Below are 17634 nucleotides of genomic sequence, written 5' to 3'. Positions count from 1 at the left end.
TTCATGAGTACTCCTTTTCTTTTTTTACTTAACTGTTTGATTTAATCTAAATCTGCTGTGCTGTAGTTTGAACCCATGGCCTCTTGTCCTACCCTCTGTGGCAAGAGAGGACAACTTTTCTCCATCTTTTTTATGGCAGCCTTTCAAGTATCTGAAGACCGCTATCGCTCATAAACATCCTCTTCGTTCTCTTCACTAGACCTCACTGTCTTCCTTGTCTCCGGCTTTCTGCCACATGCTGAATGGAACACTTGGGGCCTGACCCAACTGCATTGAAATCAATTGTTGAAATCTCATTGTTGTCAGTAAGCTTTGGATCAGGACTTTGATTGCTGCCCTTTTGTCATCCACAGGAGGACTGTGGAAAACTCAATAAACTGTACAAGCTACTGACAAAAATATATGAACAATCTGATACTGCTATAGCTATATGTAACCTATGTCAGTGATTCTCAAACTTCATTGCACCGCGACCCCCTGCTGCCAACAAAAAATACTACATGACCCTAGGCAGGGGGTGGGCTGGAGCCCGAGCCCCATCGCCCTGGGTGGCTGGGCTCAGGCTTTGTCTTCAGCCCCAGACTCCAGTGAGTCTAACGCTGGCCCCGGCAACCCCATTAAAATGGGGTCACAACTCACTTTGGGGTCCCGTCCCACAGTTTGAGAACCTCTGACCTATGCTAACACAGTGTGGCTCTTTGTTCCCCTCTAGTGGCTAGACTATGTATAGAGGTTTATGAGTCAATGGACTTAGTTAGCTCAAGCAATGGAGGTCACAGGTTCAGTCCCTGCAGATGACCTAACTAGGGGGGGTCATTACATATACAGCCTAAATTCCCTGTGTCAATTAAGGTAATCATCCCAAAATGCCTCATTGCTGTAACTACTATCTTGATCTAGTTTATGTCTGCCCAAAATCAAAATTGTTCTGTTCCTTAAATAAAATCGTGTTAAATTTACAGGCTGTTTACTAGCTATATAAAACAAATGTGGTATGGTTATTTTATAGCAAGGAAAAATGTCTGTAAAGGCATCCTCATTGCAGCATGGTCGGGAATGTTGTACGCTTTCACTCCCAACAGCTAAAAAACCCGACAAACAACAACACATACCACCACCCTACGTATTTAATATTCTTAGAAAGTAACTTTCAGCTCAACATATCATGCACTATGCTAGTATTTTCACCATCTGTAATTTTTAATCAAGTGTTTCATAGTGGAAACCAATGTACATTTGACCAATTTTTTGAGCAGTGTTCCTGTGTAGCAGCAGCAGCAGCTTTATGTAATGAGAATTTATTAAATTATCAAACTGATCTGCAGGTATGACTTCGTGGAGGTGGAAGATCTATCTGAAACTAGCACAGTTATCCGAGGACGGTGGTGTGGTCACAAGGAAATTCCTCCAAGAATAACATCCAAAACAAACCAAATAAAGATAACCTTCAAATCCGATGACTATTTTGTGGCTAAACCTGGATTCAAGATTTATTATTCCCTTGTGGTAAGTAACTTAACTACTTAGTGGATACAAAACATTCCAGAGTGTGAAAGAACAGCAATACTTGGAGACTGGATGACATAGCTAACTACAGCTAATCACAACATTAATTAACTGTAAATACTTTCCTTCCAGCAAACTACATAAGGCATAGATAAAAGCAGTTTTGACATCCTGTTATTAAATATAAACTAAAGACAAGTCCATCACAAGACTTACACTAATAATATGTTTCAGAAACACTAACACTTTCTGCACTGAGGCTGCAATTCCAATGTACTGACAAACATCACAGCAATGACAGTTGAAATAGTTGCTGTTTAAACTCCATTTTGATTCTCATTTGACATCAAAGAAAAGTACTGTCAGGGGTTTTTGACTGATTCTAAGCAAGAAGTCAGGACTTTAACACACATGGGTCAGTTGGTCCTAAGAGATAGGCGAGCGCCGTTCCGAAGGGACAGGTGATGGCCTCCGTTGCCCTCAGCCGATCGAAAGGGAGTCGGGTTCAGATCCCCGAATCCGGAGTGGTGGAGATAACGCAGTCCGGTAACGCAGCCGATCCCGGAGAAGCTGGCGGGAACCCCGGGAGAGTTCTCTTGTGTGTTAAGGTTCAAACTGTTGTTATAAGCTCTATCGTTCTTTGTATTGTGTAGTGGTATTGTCATTGTAGAACACACCGACTTGATGAGATGAAAGCCCTCTGTTTTTAAAGAAGCAGGAATTTTCATTAGTCTAAGTAGATTTTGAAACAAATGTGTTTTCAATGTATTGCCCTCAATAATATTATAATCATTTGGGTGCAATATAGCTGAACAGAGGTGAGTTTTGCAATCAGGTGGTAACTTACTACCCTGACGTCATTATGTTTTCATATCCTTCACAATCCAGATTTCTTTTATTCAATCCAGTGTTATGTATTCAGGCTTTCTTATTCCTGTTAGCAATAAGGTTAAACTTGTCCTAGGAAAAATCCACTATTTACACCATTTCACTTCAGCTAATGGCTTTTGTGTGAGCGTATACTATTGTACACTGAGCCCATTCCATGCCTAAATATGGGAGATATATTGCAAATTCAGAGCCAGATGCGGCTTCCGTGTATTTAAACACTGGGCCTACTCATGGAGTAAAACACTACTCCATGTGAGTAAGGATGACAAGAATCTGGAGCTTGATTTGAAGGTAATCTAGCAAGGCTAACATTTATGTTGTTGCAGTCCATGGAGTACCACAATGCATAAACATTTAAGCAGTGAAGCAGCCTCTTTTACATCATGTGTATTTAATATTTCCGGAAAACCTCTGTTACAATTAGCTAGCTTTACATAGCGACCATGTATAGTTCATATAGGACACCTGGGTTTTGAGAAAATGAACATTATCATTCAAGCAGAGGATATTCCGCACTAGAAAGCTCGAAGTGTAGTTGCTATACCTAGTGCTTAGAGTGAGCAAACAAAATGTTGTGCCGTTTAGCTAGTGTATGTGAGAGAATATTCTCCTAACACACTCTTAAAATGAAATGTTCTTTTTCTCAGAAGAGAAAAGTCTGTAGGGGACAGGTGGTAGTCATGAAGATGAAATGGCTTTAGCTGCTGCTCAAAGTTTAAATTGTCCATTTGAAGATCCATAGGATTAATAGTCAGCAGATTCAGCCCTTAGTTGGTAGTCTTCACAGTCTCTCAGGACTGAGTATGTACAGTGGATATACTGCACGCTGCTGACCCCTGAAGGTTGAACTCAGCACGCATTTGCAGGCAGCAAGTTAGAAAATATTATTGGACCATGCATAAACATATGATGCATCAGATGAAATAAAAAATATTTAAATTGCTTTTTTCTTTGCTCCACGGCCATTTCCATCATTAGGCTATTTTTGGAACTTCCTTGGGAAACCTTTCTGGTAACAAATGCGCACAACTTTATTAAAAAAAAACAACCCATGGACACTAGTTAAATTAATTTCAGCTGGTGCATATAAGCTTGTTTGTCAGTTCACCACTCTGCATGTGGCACATATTGAGGCACTGCAATGCATATATTGTTCAACAAGAACAAAGAGCTATGTTTGTTATCACCTCTTCTAGTACATTCCAACTGTGCTCTCCTTCCATTCTTCCCATTTGAAGAAACAAAAAAATAGCCATAAACAAGAAGGGGTCATGTTTACAAGCAGGCTTTTGAAATGCAACTACTAAAGCTGCACCTATGCATATGGACATGCTCATGTAAAATGAGTCATTATACATAAACAGGTACTTAGGCATGTAAAGGCCCAGTTTGTGCACAGATGTTGCATGGTCACACTGCAAAACTATTATTGCAGTGCAATTGCCAGCTCAACACAGGCACCTCTTTCTCCCTATATTTTCTTATAAAACCTCCTTTTTCTTGAAGCTTCACAGGCCTAGAGCACAAGCATCAAACCGGTCTAGATATCACCTGTGCCAGCTGTTATCCATGAGCTGGATTTAGCCTGCAAAATTGTTTGAAAAACCTCCTTCCTTGATCTTCTTTTCCACTGTGTGGTTGGTTTTTAAAAGGATTTTTAGGTGGTGGTGGGGAGGGGATGTTGCTTCACTTATTTCCCTTAAAAATATAAATGCCCTGGTCCATGCCTAAGCTCATGCATACCTCTGGGGAATCCTTAGGCTCATCTGACTCCCATATTTTGTATAATTAAATTACTGCAAGTGTATAGTATTTGCATTGAAAAATGAAGCACTAAACCTTCAGCCATTATACCTGTCTTAACTTCAATAGAACTACTTCCAGGATCTGACTCATAGTTATATTGAGTTGAGTAAGCATTAGGTACACACAATCAGGCACAATGTGATGTAGGGAGTTAAAATGAAAAATCGCATTGCTACACATACAAGAAATCCCCACTCACATAAGTAGTTTCATACATGCCAGTAGGACTGCTTGTGGAAATGAGCAGAATCGGGCCCTGAATTTTAAAAACATACTATCATGAATGTATAAAGTAATAATCAGGAAGTAGTCCATGAACAAACGCCAACAAAATTAAAAGTTGATGCTTTAAATTAAAATTCTCAATCCTGTATCTGATTTTGATTAAATGGGATAATTAGAAAATGTTAAATTCCAGCTGATAATTGAAGTCATTATTTTTGGCTTGTCTGTTTTACAAGAGGCGTATATCGGTTATATATTGACATTAATACATTGTTACTGTATACCCTAACTGGCCTCCAAATTCAATGCATATTTGGGAACTCTGATTTTAAGTATTACTGGTGACAAATGTTCCAACAAAGCTAGAAAATGTATTGAAAAAGGAAAGTCAACAGAGTAAGGCATCAAAACAAATTCTGTTTTTATTTTAATTTTTGTTCTGCTCTTCTCTATAATACCATTCAAGAAATGTGAAAATACAGGGGTTTTACACCAGTTTTCATTTTTTGTGGCTAACATTGCAAACTAAATCTGATGTACCCCATTGTTAATGAGGAGTAACTCCACTGAAGTCTATGGAATTATACCAATATAAAACTGAATGGGGTCTCGCTACACCACATCCAAAGTGGTTTTTGTTTGTTTTAAATGAAACTTCTTTCAAGGAAGAGTCCAATAGAATTTCACAGAAATGAGAAATTTTGACCCATCCTAGGGAATTTGATAAAGAATTATATTCTTCCTAGTAATACAAGATACATACTCCCTGTCTGATTATCTAGTAATAACACTAGTCAAAAAACAGAAGGAAAAATCACAGACTTGTTCATGAAAATTAATTGCTGTTTTTTGTCAGATTTTTGATCAGTTCTGATTAGAAGACAATTGGAGCCCAAATGCTAGATTTAAACTGTTCGGCTCTGTCCCATTAAGACTTTCAAAGAAACACCAACAAACTAAGCATATTTAGGCCATGTCTATGCTTACTGGGGATCCATGCTGTTGTGATCGATGCAGCGGGGGTCGATTTAGTGGCTCTAGTGAAGACCTGCTAAATCAACCACAGAGTGCTCTCCGGTCAACTCCGGTACTCCACCGGAATGAGAGGAGTAAGGTAAGTCAACAGGAGAGCGTCTCCTGTCGACACAGAGTGTTGTAGGCATTGCATTAAGTCGATCTAAGTTACTTTAACTCCAGCTGGAGTAGGGTAACTTAGGTCGACTCACCCCGGTAGTGTAGACAAGGCCTCAGAAAACAAAACAAGGTCCTGATGCTGCCACTCCTACTCAAACAAATGTCTCTCTGTCAAGTGATTAGTCACATTATCTATCTTCTGTGGATCTAATCATGCAAATGATGATTGCAGGATTGGGCTGCAAGGTGTTTAATTAAAGTAGTAATAACTGTCATCAATAACAATTTCCTTAAAATGTTTAACATGAAAGCAAAACAATTTGCTTAGCTTAGTTGGCTAGCAGTGCAAATACAGATTCAAAGATTTTGAGCCCAGAAGAGACCTCATTAGCTTGTCCTCCTATATATCAAGGGTAATAGAATTTCATCAGATCAAATGCAAATTGAACCAATTTCTGTGTAGGGCTGTGTGAATATTTGTCCTCTCTGCTTTGGTTTAAGTTGTTACTGTTTTTTTCAGGACAGACACTTCATTGATGTCTTCAAGACAAAATAGGTTGTCTGGAAACCTGCATAATATGTTGCATGTGAAAATATATATGATAATAGTGTGAAGTTATTTTCAATGCTTTTAAAATCCAAAGAAGGAATCTCAGTAGATTTTTTTGAGGAGGTGAGAGGGTGAGTGATTTTGGTTTTGTTAATGAAATGATCAGAAATGAGAGAAATCACATTACATGGATGTGAGATATTATATATATTACACACACACTTATCACTCACTCTCCTGATTATTTTTCACTGATTAAGTTTTGATTTCCCATGTATGCTAGCCAGGATGGATATTTTCATAAACACTGTACAACAAAAAAACAAATACTTCATGTGATGAAACTCCTGTTTACTTGAGATGCTGGCAGATAACCAACATCTGTGTTCTTGTCTAGAGTGCATCGCCCTTGTATAAAATTGTCAACAAGGGGATCATCTTTCTAGGGGACAAAGAGGGGAGAAATTAAGTTCTTTCTAATTACATAAGACCAACCCAAAGGCTTTAAAATTCCTTCCCCATTTATATGTAAACAAAGGATTTGGGAGATTATATGTGGTCATTTTGTTTAGGAGCATTTGTAACATTAAAAAGAAGCATTAAAAAAAGTACTAAGTGGTCTATGCTCCTCGTGAAAAGCAAAGAATAAATCTCACACAAGGAAAAGGTTTACAAATCTCTGTTTGCATGTTAAAAGAAACAGACTGCTCACTCAGTTAATGTTGCACTGACTTCGGCTAACTTCTACCTCTGTTGTACAGGAAGTGGGTTTTCTCTTCATTAGTGCAGAGGCTGAGACTCAGCAGTTCTAAATTCCATTCCTCAGTTCATCTTCTTCAAATGAGTGTTATGAAGAGAGTGAGGTTTTATGGCATATAGGCGCAAAGAGAACCTTTCAGATGTACAAAGCAGCACAAGAGAAAGCACAAAAGAATTGGGCAAAGGAAGCAAAAGTGAGAGTTGTGTAACCAGGATAAGTTGGCTGGAGTCATATGGGTGAACAGTGTCCAAGGTCTGGACTAGAGTTATGGCAGTAGGGCTAGAGACAAATTCATAGATTGATAAAGTTTAAGGCCAGAAAGGACCATTACATCATTTAGTCTGACCTCCTGTACATCGCAGGCCACAGAATTTCACCCAATTTATGGATGGAAACAGCTTGGCAGTGAAGGTGAACAGAGCCAGCTATAGGTCTAGGCCTACCCAGGCTGCTGAGCACCTCCAGCCTGGTCATCCCTGTAACAGCTCTTGTCCTGTTCAAGAGTCTGCCCCGTTAATGGCGCCCCCACCTCAAGAGAGCTGCCAGTCACCGTCACTGAGTTGGTGCTCCCTCTGCCCCTAGAAAGTTTTGCTAGGGGGATAGCCTAGGTGTAGCACCAACCCTTGGGCTAAAGAAGAGAGGAGAATCTCTTAGTTGGGGATTGGTCCTGCTCTGAGCAGGGGGTTGGACTAGATGACCTCCTGAGGTCCCTTCCAATCCTGATATTCTATGATTCTATGATCTGTCTGTAGCTCTGTCTCCATAGTATCTAAGTGCTTCCCATGTAAACTAGGTCTGCTTGACAGATTCACAAGTGGATTACATGAGTCTTCAGCTATCCTTCTTTCATCAGTATAGGAGGTACAGCTTGGGATGTATATATGGAGTCTTCTGTTTTCTTCTTCCTTCCCTGCATTGTTTTGATTCTGTTGGGAAAGCTCCTCTGAGTGAAGGGTTCTGCAGCAAGGCCAGAAGTGGTCATGCTCTGAATTAGTGTGACCTACTTGGGATGCTCATTCCACAGCTAACTCCTCTTCAGATCATCTCAGGATGATTTGTGTCCAGCCTCTTGTGCCGCATCGTTCCAGGGACATGCAGGAGTCTTGGTGGCCCATAGTTGGATATGGGACCATAGATATAGCTGGACTCTGATTTGATGATGGCCTTGAAGGTCAGGATTAAGGCCTCCCACAGACAGCAGAAGTAGACTGGGAGTCAGTAGAGTACAGGGATGATGTGCTTGGGGTGGCATGGGTCATGGAGAAGCAGCCAGCCCCATTCTGAAGAAGCTGGATCCCCTTCTCTGCTTATTCCTGCAGTCCCAGATACAGTGAATTATAGCAATATAGTCTTGTTATCACTGAGGTGTGGTCTCTCTCCAGTCACAAAAGTCTTTTAGTGCCACTAGAATTCTCCCTATGATGGTTTTAAGCCTGGTTATGAGTCAAAGATGACACTGAGGTTGGGGGAGGATGGAGGAATTATGTACTGTGGTGGAAAGCGAGGGTGCTGAGAGGAGTTGAGGGGAAAGACATGAACAGGTCTGATTTTGCTGCTGGAAACAGAAGGGTTGTAGTGATACAGTCACAGATGTGACCACAAAGAGAGAGATCAGGAGAGGACGGATTAACATGAGAGTCACTGGCCTAGAAATTATTTTTAAAGCAAGAAGATTAAGGCACCCCAGGGTAAGAAAGGGGAAAAATAGGAAGAAGAGGGAGCCAAGAATGGAGGCTGGTGAGAGCAACACAGAGTGAAAGAGGAGGAAATGGAACCACCTATGGAGATGCTAATGGAGTGGTCAGAGGCAGGAGAAAAACCATACAAGCAAAGAGACACAAAAACTCAGAGGAGATAAAGTTGAGGAGGAGGATTTGATTGACCGTGTCAAACTCAACACAAGACTGAGAAAGATGAGGATGGAGAAAAGGCCTGTGGGGCTTGGCCAAGAAAAAGATCGTCTGTCGCCTTTGTATCTCAGTGAAGCTGAGTGGGCAGCATCCAAGTTGCAGAGGACAGAATAGCAGTAAGTTTTGGAGTAGTCACCGTTGTTAAGGAGCGTGGTAATAAAGGGATGGAGAGATGTGCCAAGGCAGCGGGCAGGAAGAATAAAGGGTGCAGGTTTAGGAAAGTTAGTGACATGCTTGAAGGCAGTGGGGACAAGAAGCAGGTGACCAGTTCAGTGTAGGTGTTTTCCTGGCAAGATCTCTACCTGATGGGAAGCATGGGAATTAGGAGGGCTGGGTTTTTGGAGAGTATCAAAGGTGGTGAAGAGGCAGGGGGGTGGGGGTTGTAGGTGTGGCAGTCAGTCACAGAGCGGGGGAGGAGGGAAATATAAAGCTTTTGGCAAGGTGGGTATGAGAGCTGAAGGAGAGGACAAATAGACAACAGTTGTAGACATCTGTCAGACTTCAACTGGCAACATGATAGTTTTCACCTAAAAATAAATTTGAGTCTGTGTTTTCCCAGCTGCAGAAAGTGTGTACATGGTGACTCTGTTGTTGACTGAACAGAGTGGTGAAGAATGGGCCCTTTTCCCTCATCATTCCCTGGTGCTTTGACTGCTTAGTTCACATTTGACTCACTTACCGTACAGCATTGTCTACCTGTTTTCCCACAACAACAACAACAATCCTAGTTGTGTCAGATTCCTGTTGAAAGTCTTCTTTACTGAGTTAAAGGTAGGGAAGGCATCATGTATGGGGCCTAATGGATTCACACCACTATAAGACTCTGGGTAAAGGAATGGCAAGAATTCTGGTGCATGATGGTACTGTTTAGCCCTTACTATATACAACACTTTGCATCATCCAAAGATTAGACAGACATTAATTATGAGCTCAAGTACAGTACAATAATAAATAATAGAATGTAGCAACTCTTTAAAGGAATGGGTCATAAGATGCATTAACAGCTTTAGATTTTAAAGAACCAGAGTTCTCTGCTGGTAGCACCTACCGGTTGTGATAGTTAACTAAGAAGTTTATTGTGTATGTGATTTAAAGGTAAAAGAGGGAATGCTTGCTTTTCTAAAAGATCGAGGTAACTTATAGCCACAAGCAGGAAAATAGAAGAAGGGCTAACGCACTACCAGGAGTGTATATGATATACATTGGCATCCAAGAAACATGTATTTATTATTTTTTGCAGTAGTTCCCCGAGGCCTTATTCAGGGTTGAAGTCCACTTTTTTCTGGGTGCTGTACAAAGAAAAAGTCCTTCTCTGCCTCAAAGAATTTACTGTATCCGCTTTCCATCTGCAGTTAGCCTGGCCATGATAAGAGCCTGGCGGGCAGCTGCGGGGAGCCGTGGCAGACCCTCCACCTGCCCTGGGTGGGGGCCCAAGCAGCCCCCAGGCAGCTCCACAGGTCACCATGCAGCAGTGACCAGTGGCACCAGAACAGGAGGCCTCGCCTGTCCACTTTTCACAGGGGCGGACCACTCTCCCTTCCCCTCTTCTTCCTACCCGAGGCCCCCCCCCCTCCCCCCCCCCAGCCAGGCCAGCATGGATCCCAGCCAGGGAGCTGTGGGGAAGCTGTGGCGGACCCTCCACCTGCCCACAATGGGTGGGGGGGGAGGCTGAGTACAGCCCCCAGCTGTGTCCCTGCCCCCCAGGTCCACGACTCCACACAGGCTCCCCACAGCTGCCCGCGCGACTCTCCCCGACCCTGCTCTGGCGGGGCGGGGCGGGGCGGGGGGGGGAGGTGCCTCGGAGCCTCAGCCCGGACACGTAAGTAGAGCCCTGCAAATCCACAGATATCTGCAGACAATTTTTGCAGAACACGGATCAGATGCAGATACACATTTTTGTATCCATGCAGGGCTCTTTTTTATAGTCATGTTAGTAATGAGACACAACAAAGGGTATAGAACACAAGCGTGGGGAGACAAGGGCATTTGTGCATACCAAAGATGCATAAATCTGGATAAATAAATAGCCATTGGAGCAGGGGGTTTGGATCTGTGGGGTGGGGTGCTCTAATCACCAAGATGTATAGCAACCTCATGCCTATGTGCACTCTCTCTTTGGCCCAATGACTTGACTCTAATTACTTGGCCACAGTCAAACAGCTGCCACAGAAACTGAGGGAGCCCTACATCAAAATACCCCATAACCCAGTGGTTAGAAGTGGCAGATCCCTGTTCAAATCTGTGTGTAAATTTGGGATTTAGAGGCCTAAAGTGGCAGCTAGGTGCCTAAATCCTTTTATTAATCTAGCCCTATGTAAATTCTGTACAGAGAAGAGAAGGAACTCCATCTGCCTCCTTAAGGTTACTTCTGCTTGACAGATTTCTGCAGGAGATGACTGGTGAATGTAGACATATGTTGGACCCCCAACCTCCCTTTAAAACCATATTGAAAAACTTGTGAAAAGCCTTCACAGCAGGCTAGGTTATTGATGTCTTTTAAATGAAAACAAGACCTGTATGTCTTTCCAGTCTTGCAGAGAGGTGGGCCTCTGAGGCTCGACTTCCAGTTTTGAATTACACCAACATTATTTATTCCACTACATGTCAATGTTACCTTATAAAGGCTGACACAGACTTCTAGAGTGTTTATCTCAGGCTTGTACTTCAGTATCCATTTCATACTCAGAATTGCTACAAAGTGGTGTGTTGTCATTCTTTGGAATCTAGAAAAACATCTCTGCATGAGGTAAAATGTGGGTATGATGGTTTGCAGAATACATTGTTTAGAGAATAAATTATCACCTTATTTCTAGTAACAGCTATAACTCAAAAATACATATAGCCTTTGATTAAATAATAGTCCATGTTTTGAGAGTCATTTTAGCTTAGTTTTTTGTGTTTTGTTGTTCTGTTATAGCACAGCTGCAGACAATCGTAAAATCTAACAATTTTTAAAAGCTTTCAGGTCATCTAGTCCATCTTTCTCCAAGTGCAGGAATGGCCTTTATTTATTGTACATTTATTAGTGTTTTGTCCAGTAAAGCTTTAAATATGCCAAGTAGAGATGAAGACACAGACTAATAAATCACACTGTCAGAAAGAATTTTTGCCTTGATAGCCTTAATTTTTCCCTGTTTTAATGTCATCCCATTCCTTGCTATTATACCTCCTTCCATTATAATAAAGAACTCTCTTTTTCTCATTGGTGTTTAAATCCTTCAGATATTGTAGAGTGTCTTTGGGCCCCCAACCCCTTAGTTATCTCTTATTCAGGCAATAATGTCCATATTTAGCTTTTTAACTTTGCACATAGATCAGTCCCTACAACCGCCTCACCATTTTTGTTGCTCTTCTCTGAACTCCCAAATTACCCTCCCATACGATTCCATTGTCTTTCTAGAGGTGAGGTGAGCTGAATCCAAAGATTCAAGTGAGATCGCACCAAATCCGTGTAGGGAGACAGTATTGCCTCTGCTTCTGCATATTAAACTCAAAATTACACTGGCCCCTTCGACTGCCAGAAAACACTAGAAACATGAGTCTAATTTGCTTTCCACTGTCATCTCAGGGAAAGTCTACACTGCATCTGGAGGTGTGTTTGCAGCTTGGGTTAACATACCTATGCTATCTTTAATCTAGCTCGAGTGACAAAAAATAGCAAAAAAGACACAACAGCACAGGCTGTAAGAGCATGTCTACACTGCCCCACTATTAGAACTAGAGGGGTGTATTGCAGTAGAGGCACGAATTTAATGGTCCTCTTTGAAGAGGACTACATTAGTATGAACTCTGGACCTTTAAGCTTGTGCCTGCAATGTCCACATGGGGGAGTTACAGTACAGCACTTCCGTGTGCACTGCTATTAACACCCCCTTACTCTAAACTGCAGGGCAGTGTAGACATGCCCTCAGCCCTAAAGCTTCCAGGTTTTTCTTTCCCTTGGAATACCTGAGACTGGAATGTATTAGCTTTCACCTTTTCAGGATGAATCTTACTGTGGTATTTCTGACCATCTTTTTAATCTCTCTATGTCCTCAATGGTGTTCACAGCTCCTCCTAATGTAATATAATCTGAAAATGTTGTTCTTGTACTTCTTACTCCATTTTCCGGAAATAAAGACAGCTGGTCATAAAATTTATGGCTAAATGAAATCATACCCTATCATACCCTAGCACTGACGCCTGTGATACTCCACTAAATATTGCCTCGCGGCTGAATGCTTCGCTCTTTGTGATAACCCTTTGTGAGCATTCCCTCATCTACTTTTGAATCCACATGACAGTATTTGTAACCAGGCTGAACTGAATTATTTTTGAAATAAGTTTTTATGAGATGCTGTTACAAATGCTCTGTTAGAACAGAGATATATCACATTTCCTGCTCTCCCTTCAAATCCACTAATTTTATAATTCCAACAAAAACACAATCCAGTTTGTCTGGGCTATATTCTCATTGTCTGTGAGAAGAACATGGATTGATTAATAATTAAAGCCTTGATCTGGTCAGTCACTCTGCATAGGCACAGGAGTAGGCCCATACAAAAGTCGCCTGCAGGATCAGGGCCTAAAAATGTTGTTGTTGTTTAGAGCTGAGGAGTCCATGTACATGTTGTTATTCAGCGGTATCAAATGTGGATGTGGATGTCTCTCTCTTCTCTGACCTAGGGATGTCCTTGCAAACAAGATTAATTCATCTTAATGGCTTTTGCTTGGTGAACAATTTTGAATATATAAAACAGTGCTATATGGGAAGAGGGAAACTGGTTTTCAAGGTCACGTTATTCTGTGCTGCCGGTGCAATAGACTATGGCTGTTGTTCCCAGCTGTAGAAATGCTCATTTTTAATCAGTGCTTGTTTCCCAATATATTTCAGTGTATACATGATGAGAAGCATTTCTTGCAATAAGAGCTTCCATATGACTGAAAAACTCAGTACAGCATTTCTCATTTCTCACGCCCTTGACTCCAGGCAAATTGCACATCGCTTCCCCCAACGAGGCCCCACCCCTGCAAACAAACACACACTTCACTTTACCCCTGTGAGTAGTCTCATGTTTGCAGGAGCGGGACCCTAGTGGAGAAGTGCATGGGTCCTGATTGTTGGATTGACTGCATGTGGGTTCATGTTGCGTCATGGTGTCAGTAAATTCTACAAAAGCTCTTATGTGGATGTTACTCACTTAGACCCAGATCCACAAAGGATCCATTGATTTCAAAGGAAGTGAAGATCCTAAATACCTTTGTGGATCTGGGCCTTAGTTATTCTCTTTCCACTCTCTGCCATCATCCTGAATGACAGAGTTAATACCACTGATGAGCTGAGTGGACCCATTTAACATCTTGTCCTTTTAAAGGAGAATCTCTGTTTTCTTTTTTAAGTTAAAATAAAACTAATAGTCTCTAGCCCTTTTCCTTGTGAAAATAGTCTTGAAATGTAGGGCCAGATCTTCTGCTGGTATAAATCAGAATAGCTCTGCTGTCTTCGCTGGAGCCATGGTAATTTACACCAACTGTCTTGTGTGTTTGTCTTTTGTATGGCAACTTGAAAAGTAACATTAAAGGTCAACATCTGAGCTTACCAGCTGCTCAGTTGCTTCCAGTGACATGAAATGAATATTTCAAGGCTGTCCCTCCAGAGAAGGGTCTTGGAGAGCAGAGGTTCACTAGATGTTCCATGTTTGGATGTCTTCTCCACATTCATATAATGGGCTGTCTTTCATTTCCCATATGTGTAGGAAGTAATTGCAATGCCTATGTGAGGTTCAGATGTGGTTTGCTGTGATCCATATCTTACGTGTCATCGTGAAGCCAAGTGGTTGTTCTCTAGGATCCATAATCAGGTCTTGGTTCTTGGCCCCACTGTTCTCCCACAGTGTCTGTCACTTGTCTTTTGGTGAAAGTCCTGAAATTTTGACAGCTAACCAGAAGGGGTTCCTGAACTTAAGGCAACATTTTGGCAGGAGTTGGAGATCTTTGTAGATGAGCAAGTCTGGGTTTGTTATATGGTCATATTCTTGTATTGTGTCTGCTTGTCTCTGGAGGGATGGTGGTATGATATGCACAAAGACGGGGAGCCAGACTGTTGGTGTTGACTGCAGCACTCCTGTGACAATTCTCAGAGCAGTGTTCAGTTGCATGTTGGTAAGTTTCCAGTCTATGCTACCTGCCCATAAGAGCCTGCAATATTCTGTTGCTGAGAAGACAAGGGCCAAGGCTGTCCACAAGGAAAATCTGCTCCCCACCTGATCCTGGTTATTCTGTGAATGCTTTAGGTGCTATCAGAATGGGCAGTGTTATATATGCATTTACGGCTGAGTGCCTCCTGTCCTATAAGGGTGCATAATGTAAACAAGGCCCTGCATAATCATTTTACATATGTGAATAACAGTCAGATGGGCAGCGCCTATCCATCATGTTTTAGCTTATGACATCCATTCCCTTTTCTATAAACATGTGAGTTCATAAGGAAAAATCAGCATTACTAAACCTCTGAGAAGAAAAGGCACTCAGGTCAGGTAACGCAAGGCAGCAAAAAATAGGACACTCCACTCCCTGTACATGTAATTTATCTCCATCACAAATGTGTGAAAGTAAACTGTCTGCCTTCTCACCTTAGCAGTAGCTTTTAGTGCTTGCACTGCTGGCTCAGTGCTGGTTCAAGTACATTTTCCAGGTGCATTAAGAAATAGATTAAAAACATGGAAATTTCTTATATTGCTAACTCCGCGATATCCATGGGCTAGCACAAATGTGGGCTTTCTGCTTCAGCAGTGCCTATTTACTAGAGGTTCTCAGCCTGAACAAAGAAGGGGGTGGGGAAGGTAAGTTGCATTAAAACAAATCAAAGTTAAAAAAATACAGCCTGAATGTAGTTAAAAAAAACACTTACAGGTGCTCAGTAAAAACTCAAAACTTAGGGCCAGGTAGTGAAAGGTTGCTGCCTGAAGATGTAGAGAGTTGCCTCCTCCCCATGTTTGCTTCCTTTAGTCTCCATGCAGGGACAGCCACAATGGCAGATCTTGCACTCACCTGAGCACAGTGACTGCTTCTCTCCAGCACAGCCATGGGAGATGGATGGAGACAGAGATGTGACCCCACCCACCCCTGCACCACAGAGGGGAGGGCATGCTACCGCCCCTTAAGGGGTGTATAATAACAGCTGTGCTCTCGCAGTGTGCCTGGTTGCTCTGTGAGATACAGTACCTAAGAGCCATAATGCTTCTTAGAGCTCCTCATTAGACAATATGGTATCCCTAGTGCTGCAGAGAGCGGAGCTATCACCTCCCTGGTCCATGATGTGGTATCTGTGTGTATTCAGTGGCTTTTTGTGCCACTGCATCACACTGCAAACTAGCATCAAGTTTTTCCTCTGTTATTACCCCCAGCCTTTGTTTGGCATTAGTTCTTTGAATTTCCCCCTACCATTGAGTACAGTTTCTGGTTCTGATTCTTTTTCTCCATTTACATTTTTTTAAATGGAACCTTGTAAACAAATTTGAAAAGGATAGAGAAAAATGTTGTTTCTATGTCATCTGTATCAGTTATAGGAATCTTAAGTGTTACTTGTAACAATAGTAGGTAAAAACCAGAAGTGTGAAAAGTTTTAACAGGAGTAATAATTTGTGGAAACACATAGAACTGGTGCTGAAAACTAAGTTGCTTTTTTCTCTTCTCTAATTATTAGGCTGAGGTCAGGTTAAAATAATCCAAATAAGCAATATTCTTCACTGTTTGCACTAAATCAGCAGCTTTTGATCCCATTAGTAAACTAAAAAGCTGGCAGAAGATGATGCTTGTATTCTGCAAAGTTATGATTTTTGGGGGTTTTGGTTGTTGTTGTTTTTTCTATTGTTGTTATTATCATAGAAAGTTTATATAGCATTTTTAGTCATCCTTAAAAGGGCCACATCTCCCAGTCAAAGCGGTAGGGTGAACAAAGTGTTTTGCTTTGCATTATCCCTCTGAACATGACACATGCTTCTGAGGCATGTTTACTGCAAAATTAAATGGAATCCCTTGGGACTCAAAACAAATGGAACCTTCAAAAGAAATCAATAGCTGGGATTGCTGTTGGAGCAGCTAATGTCCCTCACCGGTATATTTTTACATTGTATCCCAGCATTAGAGCTAAATCTGCTTAGATTCAATTAAAGCATTTTCCCCACTTTGCGTTTCATCCAAATCTCAGCTCCGCATTTACTGAGTACGTCAGAGCACTTAACAAATCATCCTAATGAGAAAACAGAGAATTTGGAATATTAAATATACATATCTTATATTTGTAAGTGATTTTTATGTTTTATTTTCCACAGTATGTGGAATGTGCTTAAATTTCCTAGAAACAAGGGTTCAGGAATAATAATCTTGTTTCCTTTAATTTTTTCCCCTGCATAACCCTAATTACAGGACCACTCAGTACAGGCACACTTTGGAATGAGTCACACCAAGGGTAATACTAGCTTAACTACACATGCTGTCATTGCTTTCTGTTAATTTGAAGGACTTCTTTGCCCACCTGGGCACTGTTGGGCTAGTAAATTGTCAACGGTTTGTTGTGGGCGGGTTGGGGAGGGGGCTCCAATTTTGCTCAGGGCAGCTTCTCCTATTACCGAGGAAGCTGCCTCCAAACACTGTCAGTCAGCATAACAGAAGTTCACCAGAGACCTCTCAATGGCATTGGATTCTGCATTAAGAATGAGATTCTGACTCCTGGGGTCAGTGTGTTCAAGCAGGGAGAATTGGTGTTACAAAGCTACCTTCTCCACCACTGTTAGTACACAGCTTTGAACTCCTGCAGCAGAACTCATGCCCGTAAGCATCCATTCAAAACAGAGCCCAGTATAGTGCTGAAA

The 17634-nt window shown here is 41.6% G+C and overlaps 1 protein-coding gene across 3 annotated transcripts in view; it reads left to right on the top strand.

Annotated features, from left to right (window-relative positions):
* The window catches only part of PDGFD (platelet derived growth factor D), a 191420-nt gene that overhangs the window by 121954 nt on the left and 51832 nt on the right, over positions 1-17634 (top strand). For all 3 annotated transcript variants that reach the window (XM_074957233.1, XM_074957234.1, XM_074957229.1), the window contains exon 3: positions 1326-1506. In XM_074957233.1, coding sequence (XP_074813334.1) covers positions 1326-1506 — 181 coding nt within the window. The remainder of the gene's footprint in view (positions 1-1325; positions 1507-17634) is intronic.

The sequence above is a fragment of the Natator depressus genome, chromosome 1 (assembly GCF_965152275.1).
Source record: "Natator depressus isolate rNatDep1 chromosome 1, rNatDep2.hap1, whole genome shotgun sequence".
Lineage (NCBI taxonomy): Eukaryota > Metazoa > Chordata > Testudines > Cheloniidae > Natator > Natator depressus.
This window is presented reverse-complemented; position numbering and strand designations above follow the sequence as displayed.